The 15,719-nt window shown below is 51.8% G+C and overlaps 1 protein-coding gene across 1 annotated transcript; it reads left to right on the top strand.

The window, feature by feature from the left end:
• The first annotated feature begins 1,121 nt into the window (after positions 1–1,121).
• On the top strand, positions 1,122–5,417 carry PPP1R14A (protein phosphatase 1 regulatory inhibitor subunit 14A). Its single transcript, XM_044256532.1, has 4 exons — positions 1,122–1,497; positions 3,644–3,724; positions 4,273–4,305; positions 5,180–5,417. The coding sequence occupies exons 1-4, from the start codon at positions 1,297–1,299 to the stop codon at positions 5,306–5,308; spliced, it is 444 nt and encodes a 147-aa protein (XP_044112467.1). The 5' UTR covers positions 1,122–1,296; the 3' UTR covers positions 5,309–5,417.
• The last annotated feature ends 10,302 nt before the right edge of the window (positions 5,418–15,719 follow it).

Genomic DNA, 15,719 nt, shown 5'->3' with positions numbered 1-15,719 from the left:
GCTTATTAGAATCATAAAAAGAGGGGCGCCTGGGTGGCTCAGTGGGTTAAAGCCTCTGCCTTCAGCTCAGGTCATGATCTCAGAGTCCTGGGATCGAGCCCCACATCCGGCTCTCTGCTCAGCGGGGAGCCTGCTTCCTCCTCTCTCTCTCTGCCTGCCTCTCTGCCTACTTGTGATCTCTGTCTGTCAAATAAATAAATAAAATCTTAAAAAAAAAAAGAATCATAAAAAGAATCGTTCTTAGTGCTCATAATTAGAAGTGGGAAGACTGGTGAAGTAAGGGACTACTGTGATCTCCCTTGCTAAAATTGCAAACCCCTGCCTCACTTCATTCCTCCTTTCTGCTTCGTATTTCCCCATAGAACTTATCATATTCTAATAAGCTGTATACTAGTGCTTTTTATTGACTATCCCCAGCATGAGAATGTCAACTCCTCGAGGACTAGGCTTTCTTGTTCACTGTTCTTTCTCTAGTGCCTAGAACAGTGCCTGGTGTGTGTGAGTGTGTGTGAGATATATATATATATATATATATATATAGTATATATATATTGTATATATATATGTGTATATATATATATATATTCCCCCCCCCCAAGATTTTCAGAAATCTGAAAGAACTGAAGAGAGCAGGTGCCGACTCCCCCTGCGCAGGTCACTAAGAAACCCATGGGGAAGGGAGTTGGGGAGGAGGGGCCTGATAATAACCAGAGGGAGGAAAGACCATCTGGATGCTATCCGGCTTGAGGAGTGTGATATGACAGGCTACCAGATGCCATGATGTCAAACGAGTACATATTTGTCGAATAGAGTGAGTGAGTAAGTAAGTGTACTTACTGCTGAAGGCTGCATGAATGAGCGAATAAATGAAAGAACGAATAAATGTACTGTGAGTACTCTGGCGGAATCTTCCCTTGGGGAGAAAGGCTGCACGCGGGCTCCTGCATTGTCCCTTGCAGCCGTCAGGGGGCGCAGACAGTCCCGGTCCCCAAGAGCCTGTCCCGGGACCCCGCCCCCCGGGATCCAGGCCCCGGGAGCCCCAGCCGCCCGGGCCCAGCTTGGGACTCCGGGACCGCGCGCACACCTGGACTGAACACGGCTGCGGGCTTTAGGCGGTGCAGCGACTAGTCCCCGCGCTGCGGGCGGGGAAACTGAGGCCCGGGTGACTGGGGCGGAGCTGGCCCCCGGGCGAGCCCAAGCCCCCGCCCCCGGTCGGCCCCGCCCCGGCCCGTAAGAGGCCTCCTGGGTGCCGGCGGAGGCGCACAGCGCGGCGCGCCGGCCGGGTCGGGGACCGCTATGGCAGCTCAGCGGCTGGGCAAGCGGGTGCTGAGCAAGCTGCAGTCTCCATCGCGGGCTCGCGGTCCGGGGGGCAGCCCCGGGGGCCTGCAGAAACGACACGCGCGTGTCACCGTCAAGTACGACCGGCGGGAGCTGCAGCGGCGGCTGGACGTGGAGAAGTGGATTGACGGGCGCTTGGAGGAGCTGTACCGCGGCAGGGTGAGGCTGGGAGGGGTACGGGGGCAAAGGCGGGTTTGGGGATCGAGGAGTGACACGCCCTTGTTCCGGACTCCCTACGCTCTTGGGGTCTCTGGTTGCTTGTACTGGCCTCTGTCACACAAGGGAACGCGCGCTCAGGGACTCATTGGCCCTTGCTGTGTCCCTTCCCTGGGTCTCTGCTTGTGGACCCAGACACCCGCTCGAGTCTCCAGAGATGGTTGAGCATAGCGGTTGAGCCTATGGGGGGCAAGGAGGCAAAGTTGGGGAGCCAGAGCGGCCGAATCTGGAGAGAGGTTGGGGGGTAGGGTCTGTCTTAAAGCTGAACTTAGATCCGGTGAAGGGACCGGGAGGGTACTGAGACCCAGAAACACACCGCAAAGGAAGCGACAACATTCACAGACGTGCCCAGCGACGAGGTAGAGCCACTGGTAGACACAGCAGCCACGTACAGACTCTCAGGGACACAGGCTGCGGTCCCCTACAGTTCGGCACCCACAGACACAATAGCACAGGCCACAGGCGTGTGCTGACTACGCACAACTACACCCACACAAAAGGCTCCGGTTCCAGCTACTCAGAGCCCCTCCATGGAGTCATACGCACACCAGAGCCGGGGCAACTCCTTGCCACACGGAATGATTCACGGAAAACCCTCCGTTGCCTCCTAAAAGCAAAAGGGAGGACCACATGCAGACACAATGACAGGCACTACAGCTGCTTACAGAAAATAGCCGAAATTACAGCCACACGCAGACAGAAAACCGCACAAGCTGTAGGGACACCCAGGCCTGGCAAGGCAGAGACTACAACTGTCAGTGGCCACACGGGGCGTGAGCGACAGCCTTGTGTGGGGACGCCTAGGCTACCCATGTGCGTTTCACACCTTACACTGAGTTTCTGCTTGAAGTCACACTGCGCCACACACAAAACACAATCCCAGGGACTTGGGGGTTGTGTCAGCGGACAGACAGGAGGCACAGATGCTCCTCCGCACGGCTCGAAGGGGACAGAAGGCAGGGCCCCTGATGGCGACACAAGGTCCCACTGTTGTCAGGCACACAAGGAGGCTCTTATAAGTAGACGAAGAAGTCCAGTGGCCAGTGGTAGGTGGCATCCTCTAAGGTCATCCTCCGATGGCGGACATTTCCAGCTGCTGTGACACACTAAACCAGAGCCACATGCCTTGCAGTCCTCGGACCGTAGCCCCCGGGCAGACTGCTCATGACACCCTAGAGCTCTGCACTCTCCTGCCGGCCCTGGCCTTGGCCTTGGCGCTGGCCCCTTGGCCTCAGTCTCTAGCTCACCTGCAGAGCCTCACACAGGCGTGGGATCCACTTAAGGACTAGCCATGCCTTTGCTGATTCCCTCCCGCCCCCAGACAAACCCGGGACCACCTAGCCCTGAGGCCCACAATGAAGTCTGAAGGACGTTGGGTGGGGGAGGAAAAAATCTGTAGCCTCCGGGATCTCTTGCTTTGACAGCTGGATTCTGTCCCCCACAGGGAGAGAGAGGCAGCCTGTGTTTGGTTTTTTGCCCTGACAGGCTACGGGAGGAATGCCCCTCTGGGCCGCTCAAAGTTGGGCCCACGGCACATCCCACCCACCCACTCTGGGGCACGTCGGTGGTGATTATCTGGACCGATCGAGGTGTACTCTTTGCCCTGGGGGCTGGCAGGAGCCCTACCCTCCCTTCTGGTCCTCTTAGGCAAGGGGCCTCCCCCGGTAGGCTCTGGCTGGCCTGCGCCCCTCCCCCACACCTAGTGCTTAGACTTTTCCTTGAAAGGGCAGAACCAGCCCCTCTCCTGAATCCCAGAATCTGACATTCCGAGACTCGACCAGGCCTGTTTCCCTCTATGGGAACTGGGGCCAAGGAGAGAGACCTGTGCCAGCCCCAAGGCTCTCTGGGCTCTGGGGGCCCCGGCATCTGAGCTGGTACAGACCACTGGGCCTCTGTCAACCAACCCATCTGCCACCCCTCCCCCCAGCACCCAGATGTCCGCCTTGGCGGTGCTGTCCCTGACTGCCACATTGTTGCTCCAGAACCGGCCAGCTGGGCCCTGGGGCTGGTGGAGCTTCTCCAGAGGCCTGGACAAAGGCGAGGGAGGGGCAGGCAAGGGACCCTGACCCCTCCTCCCTCCCTGCCTTAGGAGGCAGACATGCCTGATGAGGTCAACATCGACGAATTGTTGGAATTAGAGAGCGAAGAGGACAGAAGCCGGAAAATCCAGGTAGGTGAAGGGAAAGGCTGTCCCGAAGCCCCAACAATAGTCAGCGTGTTTATTGAGCACTTCCTATGTGCCAGGCACTGTTTCCATTCCTTTCCACTTAACTCATTTAATCCTCACAAATCCTGGGAAGGGTTTAAGACCTCCATCTTCCAGATGAGGAAAGTGATTTAATCCCTTGCCCCGGGTCCCAGCTCAGAAGGAGCAGAGCTCGGAGTCAAAGCCAGACAGGTTGCCTACCTGTGTGTCCTGGCTGTTTAGGGCCTGTGCTCTCCCAGAGGCAGGAAACGCTGTGTGACCTTCTGACCCTCTCTGGACTTAGAGCTGATCCTGGGGCTGAGTTTCTTGACTCAACCCTCCCCCCACTCACTCTGTAAGACCCTGGGACCATGTTCTCCCCCAGTGACCAGATGGGAAGTGCCCCTTGGAGCCTGACTCCCTTTTGTCCCGTTGCCTCAGGGCTTTGTTGGGAGAGAGAGAGAAGGGGGCTGGAGGGGCTCAGGGGCTAGTTATTTACTATTTTCTTTTTTTGTGGGGGGGTGGGGGTTTAGGGACTCCTGAAGTCGTGCAGGAACCCCACAGAGGTGAGTTTTCCCTCCCTGCTCTGGGCCCCTGCTTCCTGGTAGAGAAGGGGGTCCCTGGGGAGGAGGGAAGAAGCTGCCTGGCCCAGGGGCAGCAGGGGGAACTCTGGGGAGCCCTCTGAGCCGCTCAGCCTTTTCCCTGTCTCCAGTGGTGTCTTTGTCTTCCTCACCCTAGCTTTTCTCTTCCCATCTGCCACTGGGCCCGTCATCTCCTCCCTACGGAGATGCTCCCCATCTGTGTCCGGCTTCTGCTGGTCCCTCTGCTGCCCCCTCCTTTGGATGGCTTGTCCTGGGGCTCAGCCTCTCCAGGCCTCTCTCACCTCCTGCTGCTTCTGCCACCCGGGATTCCCTTCCCCACCTCTGCCCCCCACCCCCATCCCTCCAAGCCCTGAAGCTGAGCAGCCCAACCCCTCCCACTTCCTTCCCTGCTTTAAAAGGGAAAAATATTCATGTTTCTCCAACCAGCTCTGGGCTGCCTGAGGGACAAACGTCATTGTGTGTCTGTCTGCCCCCAGAGCTAAGGCCTCTGTCCCTGGGGATCCTCCTGGCGATCCCTTGGCCTGAGAAACATCTTGTCTCTCTGAGGCTGTTTCTTTCTCTGTCCTTTTGTCTCTCCCTCTGTCTCTGTGCCTCTGGCTTGGTCTCATTTTCTAGGTCTCTGTCTCCCTCCTTGTCTGTGGCTCTGTCTTTCCCTGTGTCTGTCTGTTCCCCACCTTTCCCCATCTCTGCCTTTTGACACCCCCCCAACCTACCTCCGGGCCCTTTCACTGCCTGGGAGGGAAGGCGGGAGCAGTAGGGACCCAGATCAGGGGGGCTGGGCTGGGCAGGGGCAGCCCCGCCTCTCCCTGTGTTCTCAGGACTCCTGCCCTGTCCTCAGGACTTCGTCCAGGAGCTGCTGGGGAAGCTCCGAGGGCTCCACAAGCAGCCTGGCCTCCGCCCACCCAGCCCTTCTGGGGACCGCAGTCTGAGCCCTCTCCAGGATCGGGCCCGGACTGCACCACCCTGACCTTGCCTCTGTGGCCTCCTGCCTTCTCCCCTACCCTCCACACTGTCCTGGCTTATTTGTAAGTTGTATGTAATGGTTCTGTAACAACACGGTGTGCCTGTTTTTCCTCTCCCTGATTACCGTGGACTTCCCCAAGCTTCCCCCACATACCTCCTCCCTCTGTCCTGCTGCATCTCCCCCGGCACCCGCAGCTGGCCTGACAGATGGAGAATCACTCCTCAGCCAGAGAGCATGAGAACAGGCCCTTCTGGCCTTGCCCCCCCCCACAACCTCCCCTCCCAGGACTCAGCTTGTCCTCACTTCCCCCTCAGCCTTCCCCAGTACAAGCCAACAGGGCCCAGTGGGTGTCATCTGGGGCTCCTGTGGGAATGATGGCCTGTGGTCCTCGTAGCAGGGGAGATGCGCGAACCCAGACGTGCCCAATATCACCAAAACACATCATGAACAAACCAAGAGGGCTTCCTGAAGAAAGTGACAATTGAGCCAAGGCTTTGAAGGATGCATAGGAGTTCGTGTGAAATGGGTACCCATACCTGAGGACTCTGAACCTTGTGGGTGGAGGGATTGATGATGAGCCTAACGCAGGGAACATACCAGGTATTGATAGAGCCATCCACCCACCCACCAGGATGGGCAGGTCCTCCAGAGCTGGATCAGGAAGGCCCCTGGGCTGGGTGTTAGGGAGGCCCGAAGGGCTCCAGCAGAGGGGTGAGAGCATCAGAAGTGGGTAGCAGCTATTTACCCCAAACTGTGGAAGCATTTCTGTATTTTTTTTTTTTAAAGAATTTATTTATTTGACAGAGAGAGAACACACAAGTAGGCAGAGGGAGAGGGAGAAGGAGAAGCCAACTTTCCGCCAAGCAGAGAGCCTGGTGCGGGACTCGATCCCCAGGACCCTGGGATCCTGACCTGAGCCAAAGGTGGATGCTGAATGACTAAGCCACCCAGGCGCCCCGGTATTTCAGTATTTTAATGGCAGGTCTGGTTGTAGCCATGGTCCTGCCTGTGTGTGTGGTCAGGAGATGGGGGACAGGGGTGCTGGGCCGGCCTAAGGACGGGGGCAAGGCCAGAGCTAGGGTGTCCTCCCTCCCCCCACTAGAACAAAGCACACCTCACATCTTCCCTCTACTGACTAATGTTGGGTCCCGGCCCCCACCCATACTCTGCGTCACCCAGTAGCTGGATCAGGCACGCATTGCAAGGGGTCTGAGCGCTAGTGGAGCAGGAAGGGATGCCACTGAAGGAGGAGGAAGGCAGAAACACCTCACCTGTCCAGCCCTGCGGGTGGCTTTGCTGTCCCTGCGCAGGCAGACCTCAGGCTCCCAGGGTCCCCTTCCCTCCACTCAGATGCACAGAGAAAAGATGTATGGAGAATGGACGTAGGCCTCCTGGCAACCAATCACCAGGTCGCATCTCCCAGAACTTTCTCTTGGGCCTAACTTCCTCTCACAGAACCTGGTTTTGGTTCCTCATTCTGTGGAGGTGATTATATGCTCAAAACCCAGGTCTTAAAGTCCTGGGTGTGCCCTTGTGTTGAGCCTCTCAGTTTCCTCTTCTGGAAAACGGGGACTTCACAAAGGAAGGAAACTGAGGCCCAGTTTAGTGATACTACTTGCCCAAAGTTACACACCTGGCAAGTGGCACCGGGCTTCAGTCCCTAGCACAGGACCCCAGAGCTCAATTACTGAACTCCTATACTATAGTGCCCCCATAAACCGTAGCAGTGATGGCTGTGCATTAGTGTTAGGAAAGGGGGTATGGGGGTAACTAATTCATACTAAATTGTTAGTGACTGCTCACACTTCTGAGATAGCCTATCCAAAAGGCCATACAACTTGACTGAGAACAAGGCTACAACAGAAGCACTGGGAAGCAGCATACCATAGTCGGTAAGAGTGTGGACTGTGGGATTCTTGCCTGGATTCAAATGCCATCTGTCCCCCTTCCTAGCTGTGTCTACTAGAACAGGTCAGTTTTCTGTGCCTCAGTTTCCACACCTATGAAATGAAGAGGATTAGAACAGTGCCTATCCCTGGTGGTGGTCCGAGGTTTACATGGTTTAAAGGATACATTGTAGGGTTGCCTGGGTGGCTCAGGGGGTTAAGCCTCTGACTTTGGCTCAGGTCACGGTCCCAGGGTCCTGGGATCAAGCCCCACGTCGGACACTCTGCTCCGCAGGGAATCTGCTTCCTCCTCTCTCTGCCTGCCTCTCTGCCTACTTGTGACTTCTGTCTGTCAAATAAGTAAATAAAATCTTTATTAAAAATAAAGTATACATTGTAGACTAGTGCCAGATACTTAATAAACATTGTTATTAATGTTATTGTAGGGAGGAGCTGGACCATTAGCTCCTCCAGCCATCACCTCTGGCCAGCAAAGATGTGCCTTGGGAACACTGATTTTCAGGCCCTCTGTTGTGGCAAAGCTCCAAAGGACACCGTGTACCCGACTTGCCGTCCTTGCATTTTTGTCCCCCACTTGCTGGGTCACCAAGCTCCCTGCCTCCCAGGGTCTGTGCTGTTTCCCACTTGGCAGCCACAGGACATCTTTCACTCCCTCTCATCTTCATCTCCATCCACTCCATTCTCTGTTCCCCCTCTTCCCTAATTCATCATTTTAAAACATCAATTTCTTGGTATTGTTCTAGGACTTTTTCTTTCTTTCTTTCTTTTTTTTTTAGATTGATTTATTTGAGAGAGCGAGAGCGTAAGTCTATTCCCCTACTTGTGTGGCAGAGGGGGAGGGAGAAGCAGACTCCCCCCTGACCAAGGAGCCCATGGGACTTCATCCTAGGACCCCCTGGGATCTTGCCCCAGCCCCCCAGGCACCCTTGTTATAGTATTTCTTAGTTTTTTTTTATAGTATTTCCTGATAAAAATTCAAACAAGTGGGAACCTAGATTCTGTCCCATCAACTCCTGTTTCTTTCTTTTTTTTTTTAAAGATTTTATTTATTTATTTATTTGACAGAGATCACAAGTAGGCAGAGAGGCAGGCAGAGTGGGGGGGAAGCAGGCTCCCCATGGAGCAGAGAGCCTGATGCAGGGCTATATCCCAGGACCCTGAGATCATGACCTGAGCTGAAGGCAGAGGCTTAACCCACTGAGCCACCCAGGCGCCCCCAACTCCTGTTTCATTTTTTTTTTTTAAAGATTTTATTTATTTGACAGAGAAATCACAAGCAGATGGAGAGGCAGGCAGAGAGAGAGGGAAGCAGGCTCCCCGCTGAGCAGAGAGCCCGACGCGGGACTCGATCCCAGGACCCTGAGATCATGACCCGAGCCGAAGGCAGCGGCTTAACCCACTGAGCCACCCAGGTGCCCCCCAACTCCTGTTTGTTAAGGTGAACATTAGGACACTGTCCTAACCTTGCTCATTTTCACGTAACAATCTATCTTGAGATCTTTCATATCACACACAACCCCTCCAGAGGCTTACCCCGGCCTCAGGACAAAAGCCAGAGTCCTCTGCTTACACACTCCTCCCTGTCACCAGTCACCACTCTGTCTTACCCCCTCTCCCTTCTGTTCTTTGTCTATATTTGTCTCTTTCCCATCCTCCCTCCCTCCATGCTTTTCTCCTCCAGACCCACAGACACATTTCCTCTGCCCAGAGTACTCTTCTCCATGAGTCTGTCATCCTCCTTTATTTTTTATTTTTAATGTTTCTTTTCTTTTCCAAGATTTTATTTGACAGAGAGAGACACACAGAGAGATGGAACACAAGCAGGGGAAGTGGGAGAGGGAGAAGCAGGCATCCGCTTAGAAGAGAGCCGATACCAGACTCGATCCCAGGACGCTGGGATCATGACCTGAGCTGAAGGCAGACGCTTAATGGCTGAGCCACCCAGACACCCCGACATCCTCCTTTAATGTAATCTCAGATACTTGGGAGCCCCTTATGTAAGGAGCCTCCAGCCGTCACTATCTGGTCACCATGACTTAGTTTCTCCATACAATTTATTACACCTTGACATAATCTTTTTAAAGGAGGATTTATTTATTTATGAGGGGGAAGGAGCAGAGGGAGAGAGCGCATCTTAAGCTGACTCTGCCCTGAGTGCAGAACGCAACGGGAGGCTTGTTCCAGACCTGGAGATCACCACCGGAGCTGAAATCAAGAGTCGGACCCCACAACTGTGCAGCCCGGATAGCCCAGACCTGATATAATCAGTTAGTTTTTTTATTGTCTGTCTACTCTCTTCGACTTTCAGAATATTAGCTCCTTTCCTGCCTTGAGCATGGTTACCCTAACATCTAGAAGAGTGAGCAGCACACAGTAGGTGCTTGGCGCAAGCAGTGCCCCCTGGTGGCCACATTCTCTCCACCCACAGGAGGTCTCCTAGCTAAGTGAGGCCTCGGCGCCCCCTCGTGGCTATATGAGTTGGCTTTAAACTGCACCCCACAGGTTGGTCAGGTCGGAGCTGGCAGGGTTGTCAGCCGGAATTTAATTACAAGAGCAGGCTCCAGAGGCAGCTGCTATAAGGTACTCATCCATCTCATATCAACACTAAGGGCTTTGCTAATTAGGATGATAAATACTAGAAGTGGGCTCTCATCAATGATATGACTGGTATTCACAATTGAGGTAAGAGGGCCCTTAGCAAAGAGATTATCATGGTTACTAACGGGTCAACCTACAAAGATCAGTATCATCTCAGTAACACTGTAATAACCAGCTAAAACATAACTTTAGGGGTGCCTGGCTGGCTTAGTCGGTAGAGCATGGGACTCTTGATCTTAGGGAGTTCGAGCCCCACATTGGGCAAAGAGATTACTTTCAAAACATTAAAATAAACTCGGGGCGCCTGGATGGCTCAGGCACTGAGTGTCTGCCTTAGGCTTAGGTCATGATCCCCGAATCCTGGGATCAAGCCTCACGTCGGGCTCCCTGCTCAGCAGAGAGCCTGCTTCTCTCTCTCCCCTTTGCCCCTGCTTGTGTTCCCTCTTTCGCTGTGTCTCTCCCTGTCAAAAAACAAAACAACAACAACAACAAAAACTAACAAGTAAAATGTCAATAAAGGATACAGAAGGTAATCTTAAAAAAATGAAACGATCCATGTCCTTGGATAGGGTATCTTCATATTATCTACATTTCAGTTCTCTCGAAATTCGCCAATAAATTTAAAGCAATCTTAATAAAAATTCCAGATTTTTTTTTAAAGATTATTTATTTATTTATTTATTTGTCAGAGAGAGAGAGGAGCGAGAGTGAGCACAAGTAGACAGAGAGGCAGGCCGAGGCAGGGAGAAAAGCAGGCTCCCTGCCGAGCAAGAAGCCCGATGTGGGACCTGAGCCGAAGGCATCTGCTTAACCAACTGAGCCACCCAGGCGTCCCAAAAATTCCAGATTTTTTAAAGTACTTGATAAACCAATTCTAAAATTTATATGGAGGAATAAAGGTATACAAATAACTAGGGACGCCTGGGTGGCTCAGTTGGTTAAGCAGCTGCCTTCGGCTCAGGTCATGATCTCAGCGTCCTGGGATCAAGTCCCACATCGGGCTCCTTGCTCGGCAGGGAGCCTGCTTCTCCCTCTGCCTCTGCCTGCCTCTCTGTCTGCCTGTGCTCGCTCTCTCTCCCTCTCTCTCTGACAAATAAATAAATAAAATCTTAAAAAAAAAAAACAAATAACTAATTAACATTAGAGAGGAAAGGAAGGGGGTCTTGCTTTATCAAATATTAAGACAAACTACAGGGTGCCTGGGTGGCTCAGTGGGTTAAGCCTCTGCCTTCAGCTCAGGTCATGATCTCAGGGTCCTGGGATCAAGTCCTGCAAACTACAGGGTGCCTGGGTGGCTCAGTGGGTTAAGCCTCTGCCTTCAGCTCAGGTCATGATCTCAGGGTCCTGGGATCAAGTCCTGCATCGGGCTCTCTGCTTGGCAGGGAGCCTGCTTCTTCCTCTCTCTCTGCCTACTTGTGATCTCTCTCTCTCTCTGTCAAATAAATAAATCTTTAAGACAAACTACCAAGCCATAGTTGTAAAAATAGTGCGTTGCAAGAGCAGATGAACACACCAAAGGAACAGAACAGCCTCACAGGTAGACACAGGCATGTATAGGGACGTAAAATGACAGAGGTGGCACTTGCATTTGGTGGGGGAAAGGATGGATTTGTTCAGTGTGGCTTTAGGAAAACCAAGTCACTATACGGAGGGAAAAAAAAAAAAAGGATCCTTACCTCATACCACATACAAAGATAGACTCCAGATGAAGTAAAGACCTAAATGTAAATAAAACAGTGGAGTTAATGTGGGTGCTGGGCTGGCTCACTTGGTGGAGCGTGCAACTCTTGGTCTTGGGGTTACGAGTTTGAGCCCCACATAGGGTGTAGAGATTACTTAAAAAAAAAGAAAGAGGGGGCGCCTGGGTGCTCAGTGGGTTAAAGCCTCTCCCTTCAGCTCAGGTCATGATCCCACGGTTCTGGGATCAAGCCCTGCATCTGGCTCTCGGCTCAACAGGAAGCCTGCTTCCCCCTCTCTGCCTGCCTCTCTGCATACTTGCGATCTCTCTCTGTCAAATAAATAAATAAAATCTTAAAAAAAAAAAAAAAAAGAAAGAGGGGCATCTGGGTGGCTCAGTGGGTTGGGCCTCTGCCTTCAGCTCCGGTCATGATCTCAGGGTGCTGGAATCGAGCCCCGCATTGGGCTTTCTGCTTGGCGGGGAGCCTGCTTCCCCCTCTCCCTCTGCCTGACTCTGCCTACTTGTGATCTCTCTCTCTCTTTCTCTGTCAAATAAATGAATAAAATCTTAAAAAAGAAAGAAATGCATTTTCTGACAGTTCTGAAGGTGGGGAAGTCTGAGATCAGGTTGCCAGCAAGGACTCTGTCCCTAGTTTGCAGACGACTGTCTTCCTGCTTTATCCTCACAGTCAGAAAGAAAGAGAACAAACTCTCTGGTGTCTCTCTTTTTTTTTTTTTGAAGATTTTATTTATTTATTTGACAGAGATCACAAGGAGGCAGAGAGGCAGGCAGAGAGAGGAGAAAGCAGGCTCCCTGCTGAGCATAAAGCCCAACGCAGGGCTCGATCCCAGCACCCTGGGATCATAACAGGAGCCCAAGGCAGAAGCTCTAACCCACTGAGCCACCCAGGCACCCTTCTCTGGTGTCTCTTAAAAGGACTCTAGTTCCATCAGATTGGTCTTCTAATCCTAATTGCCTCCCAAAGCCCCATCTCCAAGCACCATCACACACACTGTGGTTTAGGGATTCAACATATGAATGGGGGCGTGGGGAAACAAACATTCAGTTTATAGCAGTGACTTTTTTTTTTTTTTTTCTAAAGGGTGACTCAGTGGGTTGGGCCCCTGCCTTCGGCTCGGGTCATGATCTCAGGGTCCTGGGATCGAGTCCTACGTCGGGCTCTCTGCTCAGCAGGGAGCCTGTTCCCTCTCTCTCTGCCTGCCTTTCCATTTACTTGTGATTTCTCTCTGTCAAATAAATAAATAAAGTCTTCAAAAAAAATTATAAAGATTATTTATTTATTTGACAGAGAGAGAGATCACGAGTAAGCAGAGAGGCAAGCAGAGAGAGAGGAGGAAGCAGGCCTCCCGCTGAGCAGAGAGCCTGATGCGGGGCTCCATCCCAGGACCCTGAGACCATGACCTGAGCCGAAGGCAGAGGCTTAACCTTCTAAGCCATGCAGGTGCCCCCAGTGATTTTTTTTAAAGATTCTATTCATTTATTTGAGAGAGAGAGAGTATGTGTGTACTCCCCCTTCTCCGTCTCTCATGAGCAGGGGGGAGGGGCCGAGGGAGAGGGAGGAGCAGACTCCTTGCTGAGCATCCCATACTAGCCACACTGGGCGCACTATAACAATGACTTCTTCTTCTTCTTTTTTTTTTTTTTTTAAAGATTTTATTTATTTATTTGACGGAGAGAGAGAGCACAAGTAGGCAGAGAGGCAGGTGGTGGGTGGGGGTGGGCGGCGGTAAGCAGGCTCCCTGCTGGGCTGGATCTCAGGACTTTGAGATCATGACCTGAGCTGAAGGCAGAGGCTTAACCCACTAGACCACCCAGGCGCCCCAATAAATAAAATCTTAAAAAAAAAAAAAAACCCTTAATTTTAAAAAGGCATTAAGAGAGGGGGATCTCGGTGGCTCAGGTGTTGAGCGTCTGCCTTTGGCTCAGGTCATGATCCCAGGGTTCTGGGATCAAGTGCCGCATTGGCCTCTCTGCTCAACGGGAAGCCTGCTTCTCCTGCTCCCACTGCTTGTATTCCCTCTCTTGCTTGCTGCCTCTCTCTCTGTCAAATAAATGGATGAAATCTTATAAAAAAAAAAAAGGCATTAAGAGTACACTTATCGGGCGCCTGGGTGGCTCAGTGGGCTAAAGCCTCTGCCTTCAGCTCAGGTCATGATCCCAGGGTCCTAGGATCGAGTCCCTCATCGGGCTCTCTGCTCAGCAGGGAGCCTGCTTCTCTGTTTCTCTCTGCCTACTAAATAAATAAAATCTTAAAAAAAAAAGGAGTACATTTATCTAGGGGCACCTTGGAGGCTCAGTCCTTAAGTGTCTGCCTTCGGCTCAGGTTATGATCCCAGAGTCCTGGGATTAACCTGCATCATGCTCTCTGCCTGGTGAGAAGCCTGCTTCTCCCTCTCCCACTCCCCCTGCTTGTGTTCCCTCTCTCACTGTGTCTCTCTCTGTCAAATAAATAAATAAAATCTTCAGGGAAAAAAAAAAGTACACTTATCTAAATAAGTACTGAGAAATGTATAGAGTTGTTGAATCATTGTATGGTATACTTGAAACTAACACTGTATCTTAATTATACTTGAATTAAAAAAAAAAAGCTCACACCAAAAACAAAACAAAACAGAAACATTCCTGGTAGGAACTTATGCAAGGGATTATCAATAGTAATATGAAAGAAGCTAATTAAAATAACAATGAGGGGTATTTTTAAGTAATCTCCACACCCAACATGGGGCTTGAACTCACAACCCCAAGGTCCAGAGTCCCATGCACTACTGACTGAGCCAGCCAGGCGTCCCTAAGAATTATGGGGAAAATTAAACAAAGAGAAAAAATAAAACATAGCAAAGAGTCTGGAAGTGGGTGGGAGGAAGATTGCCATTTTCTTTCTTTCTTTTTTTTTTTTTTTATAAACATATAATGTATTATTAGCCCCAGGGGTACAGGTCTGTGAATCGCCAGGTTTACACACTTCACAGCACTCACCATAGCACATACCCTCCCCAATGTCCACAACCCCATCACCCTCTCCCCCGCCGAAGACTGCCATTTTCAATGGGGTAGTGTGGTAAACAGAGAAGTGGCCCCCAAAATGTCTGTGTCCTAATCTCCAGAACCTGAGACTATGTTACATTACATGATAGAAGGGACTTTTGTAGATGTGATCAAGTTAAGGGGCTTGAGGTGGGGAAGATTCTCCTGGAGTGCTCAATGCAATTACAAGGGTCCTTCTCAGAGAGAAGCAGAGTGGGCGCCTGGGTGATTCAGTCAGTTGAGCCTCTGCCTTGGGCTCAGGTTATTATCTCAGGGTCCTGCATCGGGGCTCCCTGCTCCGTGGGGAGTCTGCTTCTCCTCCCTCTCCCTCTGCCGCTACCCCTGCTGTGTCATCTCTCTCTCTTTCAAATGAATGAACAAAATGTTTAAAAAAAAAAAAAAAGAGAGAAGCAGAGGGAAATCTGTAAAGTTTTTTTTCCGGCGAGATAAACACAACACCAGGCAAAGTGGGTGCAAGGCAAGATTTATTAAAAACACTCTCCAGGGGCGCCCGGGTGGCTCAGTGGGTTAAGCCACTGCCTTCGGCTCAGGTCATGATCCCAGGGTCCTGGGATCGAGCCCCGCATCGGGCTCTCTGCTCAGCCGGGAGCCTGCTTCCTTCTCTCTCTCTCTCTGCCTGCTTGTGATCTCTCTCTATCAAATAAATTAAAAAAAAAAAATCTAAAAAAACACTCTCCAGTGAAGTTTCAGGGCTCAGTAGAAGGGGAGCCAGGAAAGTTGCGCCAGGAGGAGGTGAGCAACTCGGGCGAGGTTCCACAACGCTGGAAAGCAGAGTGGCAGAAGTCACGCCCAAGGCAGAGAGGAGGGGGCTTTTAAGAGGTCTTGAGAGGAGCTCAGGGGTCTTTTGGCAAGTTTCCCTTATTTGGATATTTCGCCTGCTCGTAGGGGTCCCATTGGTCCCCTGGAGCCCGGGGTGGGGGGGGGTCTCAGATTCCTGCTTGGGCCTTTGTTCTCCTGTCCGACCTCAGGTCTTGTGGTGGGAACTTTCGCCATCTTGGGCGTTTGTTCTCCTGTTCAAGTTCAGGTTTTGTGGCGGGGACTTTCGCCATCTTAAGTAGCCCTTTCTGCCAGCCCAACAAAATCTGACACACATACACACATGCACAGAAGAGAAAATGATAGGAAGACGAGCAGAGAAAGACTTGAAAATGCTGGTCTTGAAGGT

Source organism: Neovison vison, chromosome 7, assembly GCF_020171115.1.
Source record: "Neovison vison isolate M4711 chromosome 7, ASM_NN_V1, whole genome shotgun sequence".
In the NCBI taxonomy this organism is placed as follows: domain Eukaryota; kingdom Metazoa; phylum Chordata; class Mammalia; order Carnivora; family Mustelidae; genus Neogale; species Neogale vison.
Note: the sequence above shows the minus strand (reverse complement) of the source record. Positions and strands in the feature narration are given on the sequence as shown.

Coding starts and splice junctions, on each gene's coding strand:
- PPP1R14A (XM_044256532.1), top strand. CDS start 1,297: ATGGCAGCTCAGCGGCTGGGCAAGCGGGTGCTGAGCAAGCTGCAGTCT. Junction 1,498..3,643: donor AGGAGCTGTACCGCGGCAGG/GTGAGGCTGGGA, acceptor TCCCTGCCTTAG/GAGGCAGACATGCCTGATGA. Junction 3,725..4,272: donor ACAGAAGCCGGAAAATCCAG/GTAGGTGAAGGG, acceptor GTGGGGGTTTAG/GGACTCCTGAAGTCGTGCAG.